Source organism: Argopecten irradians, chromosome 14 (genome assembly GCF_041381155.1).
Source record: "Argopecten irradians isolate NY chromosome 14, Ai_NY, whole genome shotgun sequence".
Classification (NCBI taxonomy): domain Eukaryota; kingdom Metazoa; phylum Mollusca; class Bivalvia; order Pectinida; family Pectinidae; genus Argopecten; species Argopecten irradians.
Window position 1 is genome coordinate 11,224,305 of NC_091147.1, and position 11,464 is coordinate 11,235,768.

General features: G+C 36.6%; 1 protein-coding gene across 1 annotated transcript; it reads right to left on the minus strand.

Annotated features, from left to right (window-relative positions):
* Nucleotides 1-1,232: 1,232 nt before the first annotated feature.
* Nucleotides 1,233-8,368, minus strand: LOC138307918 (flavin reductase (NADPH)-like). Its single transcript, XM_069248846.1, has 4 exons — nucleotides 7,817-8,368; nucleotides 6,590-6,797; nucleotides 3,276-3,440; nucleotides 1,233-1,870 (listed from the first exon to the last, which is right to left on the minus strand). The coding sequence occupies exons 1-4, from the start codon at nucleotides 7,952-7,954 to the stop codon at nucleotides 1,725-1,727; spliced, it is 657 nt and encodes a 218-aa protein (XP_069104947.1). The 5' UTR covers nucleotides 7,955-8,368; the 3' UTR covers nucleotides 1,233-1,724.
* Between the last annotated feature and the right edge of the window lie 3,096 nt (nucleotides 8,369-11,464).

Sequence of the window (11,464 nt, forward strand, 5' to 3'; positions counted from 1 at the left end):
TTATCATTTATTCGCTTTTTTGGACCCTCTCACAACCCCCTTAGGGGTGAGGCCATATAATTCATAATTTTGATTGGCGTTATGAAGGTTTGTGCAAAATGTAGATGAGTTTGCTAAACTGATGAAAATACAGATGACCAGGCACTATGTTATGGAATAACGCAGTGAATAATCTGTGTTGTAATCAGAATGTAAATTGAGACTTATATTTGGGTGACTTTAAATGATTTATCGTAGTATATATTTTTGTAAGATTTGTTTCATGGCTTCGAGACGAAATTCATAAAATTTCAAATGAAATGAATACAAATTTAAGATACCTGCTATCATAACATGCACCAATATACATTTCAAATAACTTCAACGCCAAAATGTACTACAAAAATCCAGCTAAGGTCTTTTTGTCCCTCTGTCCTCGAAACCCTTACGTCATGTCATTTTTCCTAAACATCACTTTATTGTTTCTGTCACAATGGATTTCCTTCTTGGCAAAGCAAATAGAAACCGTTCCATGTTATACTACACTAGTGACATATGCAAAAATATTTAGGTGGTTTTTTTTTCGGAACTTTAAAAGGGACAATTCAGTCTAAGAGAACATTAAAATTTGTAAATATATCGGAAAAAACCCAGTTCTTATGGAAATTAGATCAGTCGGTTTTACTGTGATATGCCTGAAAAGCCCATGGTTGTGACATGTGTGTAGATGTTCAAACTCGCTCGCTGTCCGCCATTACACATTGTGGTCAAACTTCTTGTATGCCGAACCCTGTCCCTTGCTCGTAGAATAATGCAACTTTTGTCTACAACTGCTCAAATCGTTATGACAGTAGTTTGTTTACCTTATTAGATGAATTATCTTGCCTAAAAATCATTTTATCACCTTGTCAGTGGTTATGTGGTTTATTTGTTTAACGTGCGTGACTTTGGCTCGGGTATGGGTACAGCGTCTGTATTGTACCTGCTTAATCGTATTGATCAACGATTTGATATTTCAACGATATTAATTAAAATACTTAACAATGTCGTGGAATTTGTCAATGTTTTACGTTATATGTTTCATAAGAAATGTAGAACAATACATTTATGCTATATTTTGTTTCTTAGTTATATAAAAGAATTAGCCTGAGTGAATTGTCCCTTTAAACACGGTGAATATGATTATGATAATTTACTAAATATTTTCACCTTCCTTTTTTTGTGCACATAAAATCATGAAAGCAAAAGGCAACTAATAAGAAAAAGAAATGTATTCATAATCTAAAAATGGAATTTATATGTTTACTCAACAATTCGCGTCTACTGCTGAATTTTTATGTAAACTGTACATCGTTTTCTCATATTTTTGTTTTGGATGATACTGCGACACCACTGTCAGTTTTCAATGTCAATGGATGTAATGATTCATTTATACCAAAACAATTGTAATATGAAATCAAATATAATAAGTCCCGTTGAATAACATTTTGTGAATATTGTAAGGATAAAGATCGCCTCAGTACGCAGTCATCAATGGCAGTATCAACTACACATGTAAACGACGAACGTTTTGGTGTGACAGCAGTCTGCAATCCCACGGACATAACACTGTGTTTTGAAAGCATCGATCCCTTTGTTGTCTACATGGCTATAAGACATAAGTTCACAGTTGACCAAATTGTTTCTGTTTGGCCTTTGTTCTGTTTGTTGACGAAGAGATATTAACACATGATAGTGCGTCTCTTTCAAACTGGAAGTCCTATCGCCACGAGTTTGCGCACCCACTCTGTCCGGGGAATACAGTCCAACATGAATTTGGCCACGTCCCTCCGAGGTATTTTTCTTATGGCACCTTCTACATACTGTCCCTCAGCGGCCTTCACCTCCTTCCCTGTAAACAAGGAAGCAACTGTACACTGTTTATTTTTTGTATAAGCGCCGATTGAAATGTTGGGCAATACTTCTAGACCTATATCCTTTAAATCAATACTCTAACAATGAGACAAGAAAAACATATAAGCTTTATTACAATGTTACAATTTATTAATGCAATGAAACATTTTGAATCACTGGAATATATATGACAGAGAGTAAAACCATTTATATTTAATCTTGCTTCGTCGCTAATATGGACGTGAGCTAATTATTTGGTTTGAAACCAACAAAGGAGCACTTTAAATTCTGTCCATAAATGATCGTCAAAAGGAGATCTATATATCTATTTGCTTTATAAACAACGCTACTTCTTAAATAATCATCACTGAATTGCATCATGGACAAAAGACATTCGTGTGATATTTGCGGGATATTATTGTGCATGTCATTTTGACCCCCAATCAGGCAAATTTTCAAAACTGTTATTATGTGACTGATCAAAAGCAAACTTTTTCTCTTTCTGGACGTGCAGTGACTTCAAATGTGACTGATCAAAAGCAAACTTTTTCTCTTTCTGGACGTGCAGTGACTTCAAATCAAATCATGCACAATGCCTCTCTACTTGGGACGTTATCGCAATCGTAATCTTTCTAGAGAATTTTCAAAACGAATTAATTTCAAGTGCATTATCAATTGGTTTTATCATTTGAAGTTCTGCAGTTTTTTGAGAGATACGCCTAAAATACATATGTCCCTGATCAGCAGGTAGCAGATGATCGATTCAGGCACACTGTGCCCTTGTTTAATCTCAACTTTATCATATAAAGCAATACTCTACGTAGCACTTTGTAGGCATAGCAACATCAGATATTATCCTAGTCGTGGATGATGATAGTCGAATTATTTGATTGGCCAATAAAGAATGTAGGAAGTGGGAAGGGGGAGTGTTAGCGATCGGTCAATTATTTCATTAGTCAATAAAGGATGTGGGTTGAGTTTGGTGAACAGTCACCACAACTTGGTTGGTCGGTCAGTCCCGGAGGTTTGAGTTTGGTGAAAGGTCACTTACCACTACTTGGTTGGTCGGTCAGTCCCGGAGGTTTGAGTTTGGTGAAAGGTCACTTACCACTACTTGGTTGGTCGGTCAGTCCCGGAGGTTTGAGTTTGGTGAAAGGTCACTTACCACTACTTGGTTGGTCGGTCAGTCCCGGAGGTTTGAGTTTTGGTGAAAGGTCACTTACCACTACTTGGTTGGTCGGTCAGTCCCGGAGGTTTGAGTTTGGTGAAAGGTCACTTACCACTACTTGGTTGGTCGGTCAGTCCCGGAGGTTTGACTTACCACTACTTGGCTGGTCGGTCAGTCCCGGAGGTTTGACTTACCACTACTTGGCTGGTCGGTCAGTCCCGGAGGTTTGACTTACCACTACTTGGCTGGTCGGTCAGTCCCGGAGGTTTGACCACTGTGTAGTCCAAGTCTGTACACTGTTGCTGTAGGTACTCCTCCATTACCGACATACTCTGTAATACACTGGACAGAATCACAGGGCGTATGACCCACTCAAATATCCACGGACCTCTGCTCTGTGCTGGAGAAGAAACCATTTCAATCTCACTAACACATATCATATGTTTACTTTTTGAAACTTTAATGCTCTATATGCATTTTAACTTTATTTTCCTTTAACATAAAACACAACATTACTGCTTCATAAACCTTGGCGTTTTATTGCACAATCTGATAAAAACGTAGATCCTCAATTGAACGGAGTGGTTATAAGGATCTGTGTTTTAATCAGATTGTTTATTGTAGTCCATTCTACCATTATACAAGGACGTAAACTTACCGAAACTTACAGGGATGGTAAAATATACAACTCAAACCATTTTATCACATAACTAGCCCGGCCAGTCATGTCATTATACAAGTACTGACTTTTTGTAGGTTAATACGAGGAATTGTTAAACCTGAGAAAGGTGATATTCCTCAAGGCCGAAGGCCGAGGGAAATATCACCTTTCAAAGGTTTAACAATTCCTCGTATTAACCTACAGTGAACTGCGTTCAAGCGTCCGGATTAGACTCCTCCCTCAAATGTTGTAACATTCTGTTACGACAGCCAATGAAAACTCTTGGAAGTTGCCTCGATTGGTTAGACTGCATGTGGTGTAGCGCAAACAATGTTGACTTCAAAGGGATCTACTGATTTGACGTGATCACACCTTTGTACCAAAAAAATGTTAGCATACACTTGAGATAAAAAAAGGTTTCAGACATGTTTTTTTAATTCAATCGTACCATATAACCATCGAAAGACAACAACATTATATATTGATAGTTTCGATAAACGTTCTCTGGAACATACACGGTTGTAGTTGTATATATAAGGCCAAAAAATATGTCTCTTTTCGGTTACATTGGCAAAAAATAGGGTCGGTAGGTAGAGATTTTTTTCAAGTTCAGATGCAATAGCGAGCTATTTACTAAACAGATATATGGCTCCTATTTATCAACAAAATGATTAAACATTAGTGTCTTTCACTCTTGACTCTTTATCAAACAATGAATAATTGGAGATTTGACTAAGAAAGATGGTATTAACAGATTAGATTGGCCTAGAGTAAAACTATTAATGGGATCCTTTAAGATAAAGAAACAAAAATTAGGGTCGGGGGTAAAAAATTGGGGTCGGTCGGGTAACCCTAAACAGACATGTTTTGTTTTTGGCCTAATGTAGATGTTTCATCCGGAAGCATCCTACCTCTAAATGTAAGCTTGTGAATATGTCGATTTCTATTCAAACCTGGATACGTTTGTGTTGTTCAAGAAGCATAATTTGACGTTTGGAATATACATGTATAAAGTAACGACTCTCTAGCTCATGTGATATCAAACAAAATAGTACTGTAAAGTTAAGATACCAAATACCATGACTATGGCTATATACATGTAGGTCATGACTTTATACATGCATGCAATTCTGTTTTTATTTAACGATTATTATTGAAATTGCGTACGTTTTTTGAATGTGTAACAGCTATAACAGGTAATAAACTCCGCCCTCATTTAGATTATCGATGCTACTAAACTCCGCCCACAGTTTGACTGACGCTATTCCCGAGCCGATAAACGCGCATACGACTGGTTGGAACTATTCACGTGATTTGTGGTTTGAACGATCCGAAAGGCAATTCCGGACGCTTTAACGCATTTTACTGTACAAAAAGTCAATAATTGTTTTGTTATATGAAATGATTAAAGTTTTGCTATTTAAAATAATTTTTTAGCAAACACAGCGCAATGACTAATTTGACAAAAAGTCAAGAAAATCTTCATCCGTGTATCCTCAGTACAATGTAGGTACTTTTAGTACTTCTATTATGCTTTTTCATATTATAATCTTCGAATATACAGCTACATTTAACGTGTGTAAAATACCTTTCCTAATCCTACCACACTGTTGTCTGCCATGTTTGATTTGGCTATTGCCCGATGATCGGCAATGCTCTATTTTGATTGGTCAAAAATGTAGAAGAGACCGGGAATTCCATGTGTCTGTTTATAGCCAGGTTACCGGATTTGCAATGTCAACCTCTGAACAGGTGTTCATCGGTCTCAGGTTGACATTGCATTTTGTCAAGACCTGTCCAAGCGGTCTAGACCAATCAGAAAACGGCAAAACTCACAGCCATATAACAAACGGCTATGTCATGAATATCGTAAGACACCTGTGATTAATCAACGTCCTACTGTAACACTATGGTCATGTAAGTGACGCCCTCCCATGTATGGCGGTGTGGTTGCGTGTATGTTGTGCGAGGTGCGTGTTTTCGGGAGACTGCGGTATAATCATGTTGTGTTCTTGTATCGTGGAACTTTTGCCCTTTTGATAGTGGCTGAATATCACTGAGCATGCCGCCGAAGAACACCAAGCCAACACTACCCCACCCGGTCACATTATACTGACAACGGGCGAACCGACAGTCGCCCCACTCCCTTTTTGCTGAGCGCTAAGCAGGAGCAGAAACTACCACTTTTATAGACTTTGGTGTTCTCGGCCAGGGGACAGAACCCAGAGCCTTCCTCACAGGGGGCGAACGCATCACTCAAGGCCAAGAAGTGAGGCGGTGCCAAGGGAGGCATTAGGAAGGATAAAGTCCATTAGAGAAGAATAGAAAAGATAAGATCCTAAATTTAGTGCGCCATTAACGATCACGCAATAGGGTGCAGCAGGTACATTTCTAACGCCCTACCTGCAGTAATACACAATTGTGGACGTTACACGTAGGTTTCTGAACCTCATAATCTATTTATACGTGCATATTGTCTCGTTGGATGTTTCGGGACTACGTAAGTTGTGTCCTCTGAACGTGCCCCATAATCCCTGAAAGCATAAGAGACGAAATCTAAAGTTTTACTTATATTTCTATTTGTAGAAGTTATGTGATAAATAGAATCTTACAATCGTGACTATGTGATAAATAATTTATCCTAAATGCTCGTGGCATATCAGATTATTGAACTCGTTTGATAACTTTCATATCACATAGTCGTTTATCTACAAATGGTTTTAATATAGTGAGAGGAAGATACAGAAATACGGCCTTAAAATCAGAAAATATGTTCTTGATGATATGGAAGTCGACTTTCATCATATTCCTTATTAAATGTCACAATTCTCTGAAATATGAAGTTTTTTAAAATTTATTTTCGTTTGGTCACTGTCCATATAACTTACGTATTGTGTCCAAAGCTGTCATGGCTACTAATCGAGAATTCCCGGATTTGCGCATTGCCGATACCACAGGTTTGATGGTGTCCTGGTAGAACGTTATGGTATTCCAGCCAAAGAGACTTGGCACAGTGCCAAGACAGGACATAATGACATCACATCCGCTAAAATGTTGGCTTAAATCATCTTCGCTGAATATGTCAACCTTTTCCACCTGATGAAAAACGGGTATAATCTAGATATTAAAAGGATCAGTGTTTAGCGAATACATGATGACTTAGATAACAACTTCGTCTGATCCCCTGTTACCAATTTGATTAAAAACAGATCCTTATAACAACTCCATTCAATAGAGGATCTGACAACATCCCATATGGGGTTATGTTCGGATGACCTTTTTACCACGTGTTCTTCAGATCAAATTCATTTTCTTTACCACACTATCTCAGTTGAAAACGTCATTTCGTCCCAGTATGCCTATACATTTAGCTTTGTTGTGCTCTTTGGGCGAGATTGCTACAAGCACGATAATAAGTCTCACAGCTTTTTCAAACTTATTCGTCCCTAGTCAAGATTCTGGCAGCAGCATTTTGATTGGCCATGTCCAAAGGTCATCGGAACGTGACCCCAAATGAGATGTTGTCAGATCAGATTGCCCTATTCCTACAGTGGAATCGAAAATGTCACGATAATACGCATCGTTACAGATTACATTTGTCGTTGTGCCCATATTTCGATTCATCCATCAGAGTTATCATTCGTTTCAGTCAGACACCACTGACGGAGTGAATCGAATACTTAACTCTGATAGATGGGAAGGTCAAGATTAAACATCGTGAGTTTAATGTTGTCATAAATGCAAAGGAGGAAAAAAATATGTTATCATGTCCCTGTATAGTAGCCGTTCGATACACCTGAAGACTAGTAAGATTACTTTACATTTCAAATAAAATCTGTCAATTAGGCTAGCTTAAGTTTAACTACGCAATCATTTTAAATTATAATAAAAAGTATTTGGTAAGCTATCAATTCACATAATATACTGTCTGAGGTTGTAAAGTACGTTGTTAGCTTTTTTCATTTTCTTCATGTTCCATATCCTGTCACAGCGATATAGTCTACGATGTGACACGTACGGTTAACTGACGACAAGTATGGCCCATAGCTGTACACAGGTCACACATTTAGGTACATATATCTATAATATAAAATATTACACATCAGTGGACCTACCTTTAATTTAGGGTCGCTTATGTGCCCTAATTTGTCCGGGGTCCGCACCAATGCCTTGACCTCGTGACCTCTCTCCAGTGACTCCTGGACCAGCTGTAGGCCAGAGGGACCTGTAGCACCGAGAATGGCAATCTTCATATTATCCAGCTGGAACTCAATGGCCGTCCAGTCCTGTGCACTTGGTCAGTGTATCAAATATATCTGACCAGTATGTTATCAGTAATGTAATGATTTCATACCGTTTCCACTTGAATAGTATTGAAGACACAAATACAGTAAATACAGTTAATCTGTCACAACCACGCCACCTATTAGCGGCTCACAATACAGAGAAAACACTTTCTCCCTAAAATTCCTACCCATCAAACGAGTGAAATTATATTTGTGAAGGCAGTGTACACATGTGTAGCGTTATCACAAGCCGTCTTAGCCGTATCTGGCAGACTAGTCTTAAACTGACAAGTACACAATACAGTCTTTATCACGCGTGCACATATGTTCTACACGACCGGTGAGGAATCTAAAGAGATGCACGTAAACGTCATATCGATTCTGTGTACATGTATATAATGTTGGGAAAGGTGTGCGAGTTGTCGCCCTCCAAACACAGCTGTTTGCTGTGAAACCGAAACATAAGATAAATAGCAAAAGCTCACATAGACCGAGCATCTAAAATGACTATAATATGTCCAAATAGTCAGACCACATCTGGAGTTCTGTTTCTCCCTATGTGACCCACACCAATTTAATCAAATCACACAAATTAGGGGGGGGGGGGGACACAACACACTGAACAGCACACTTCACAACAAGCATTGTATTCCACATTTATACAAGTTCACACAAGGACATGATAGAAAACCTCAACTGGATCCCACTACAAACACACAGTACAAGAACATGATTAATATTATTCTATAAAAGCATACATCATCATGTGGCAATAGCCATATTATACATTTCACAGACTATACGATCAGTAAATCACATTTATCTACACATATCTGCCACCAATAATGAAAGCATATGATCAGCTATACGTAGTAGTTGACAATAGCACAATTTTCGGATTTGAATTCGTGATACATAATTGTATAAATCAGAAACAAATCAATCTGTTTAGTTGTATGAAACAAATGTTCCTTAAGGATGTATTCATCTGAGCTTTCAGACCCGTTTGAGTCTCGTTTCGACATAGATCAAAAAAGTTATGAGATTTTCAAATAAAATCTATCAATATCTGTATCAAGTTGTCAGTTACAAATTTTGTCAAAAAATTACATCTATATTCTTAGCAGATTTTTATACGGGGATTTTAAGAAATCAGCACATTTGGCGGCCATTTTGAAAATGTGCATTTTTTAAACCATTTTTTGCTTAAATTATTTTTTACTGAAATCATCACTGCGCCAGAATTTCAAACACCTCATTTGGAAATTATGAATTTAATCTCTGGTTTTTCCATAGTATGAGCTCCTATTTCCAAAAATCTATATTAGGAAAAAATAGATTTATACAAGAAATTACATCCTTAAAGACGTTCATCTAATTTCCTAAGAAAGATAATTATACACTTATTCAAAGGAACCTTGTATGGGTACTCGTAATTACTTATTATTCTATGAAAACACATTATTTTGAGAGTAAATGATCATGTGATAGTCAAATCAGTAAATGAATTTGTAAACTGGTTTTTGGTCTTGACGTTTACTGTGCATTATCTTTGATATGGTCTATTTTGAAGATAAATATAATGCAAAAATCTATTTCCACATGGCAAAAGATAATCTATATTAGATATGTTTCTAATGATAATAACAGAATATTTTAACATCCTTTCAACATACATTCATGCTAGACATATAATACACATCAAATCAGAACTTTGTTTTGAAATAAGCTCTAAATATTACTATCCCATGCTATTTTAAACGGGCAACTAATTCTTAAGTACCTGATGAACATCGTACTACGATAATGTATACATAATGCTATTTCTTCATTACTCTACATTTTCATGTTTACATTATAAAGATGATATTATAAACATACATCCTTTTTGTAACTTTCATTCGACATAAACATATTTTAAACAAGCTTCTCGATATCTCTATCTAACATGTAACTAACCAAAATAAAATGAAGTGTCGATGTCATCTTCCATACAACAAGAGACTCGAGAGGCTTTATCATTAAACAGGAAATACTACAAAGAGAATAGCACTACTGATCAATGTTTACTTATGTTATATAAGATTATAAAGACAAATAACTACGTTCTTCAAACAAAATAAGTAGCAAAATAATTACTAAATTGTAACACATATTTCAGTTATGTGGAATAAAACCAATTGTCATATAGAAATGATTTAATCGCGTTTTAGCGATACAGTGCCCTAGGTAGCGACAACTTCTATACATCTTTTTATAGGATCCTAAATGAACAATGTCAACCTAAAGATATATAGAATGACCAGCTGCCTATCAAGACCATTTTGCTTCTGTCTTCGAGTGGATGTAAAGTTGACTGATGGTAGCAGATTCCCTCCACATATGTGCGCTTTAACAGCCTTATAAGTGATCGTTCGCCACATGTGTATCTGACGTCCTCTAACATACTTACAAACTTTATTTACGGCCCTGTCCAATAAATCCTAACGATGCCACTTTACTACTGTCTATGTATATAAAACCACCAGACACCTATGATGATGAACTAAAGCAAGTAAGCATGGTGACATTACGTGTAGACATGACTAAATGGATTTGCTTGACGTTAATAATTCTGTGATCATTTTGATACGAGAATCAACAGAACTAATTAAGGATTTCAGAGTCAGCCGTCAAAATGTAACTTTTGCCATGAAACCGGAACACTATCATTTTATTTTCCCTGCCTTAAAGAAACACCTAGAAATCTAAAATATCTTAACATTATTGCTTTTAAGCAAACAAAATGAAAAACATTATCTTATAGATTATAGGTACCAAACAATTCTAAAACTCTAAATTCTAACACAAATAAACATAAAAATTGTTTATACATTGTTAACACATCTACCTATTGATGTGGCGCAGTGGTAAAAGGCGCAACTATGTTTGGCTAGGCAATTGGGTGCCGTAGATCGCGAGTTCGAGGCCCGGATAGGGTTGTTAGGGTTGTTAGATTTTTATTAAGTCTAAAACACTATATTAAGTGGTCCATGAACCTAAACGGTCATCTGACAATTGATACAATACGTAGACGTATGCAATGTACATGTAGTAGAAAACAAACAATATAAAAGATCAAATCGGCTGAAATTAAGACTTTGACCTACGTGATATCAGAAACTACTAAAGAGTTCGAGATATTTTTTCTGATATCACGTAGGTCAAAGTCATTAAATTGAAATTAAATTTAAAAGTGTCCCATCCTGCATGCTACATACCCAATATTTGAATAGTGTAAGCCTTAAATTAAACTTACCGAGAGTCGGATGACTACCTAAACACCTGAAATAATTTTTACAAAATTACTTTTAAACATATAAAATTAAAAAAAGGCCCAGAGGACCTGTATCGTTCACATTATTTGTTATGCCAATTTCTGAATAATGGTTAATGGTTTTTCAAGTATTGAAATGATTTACCTTTAATTTCCTAATT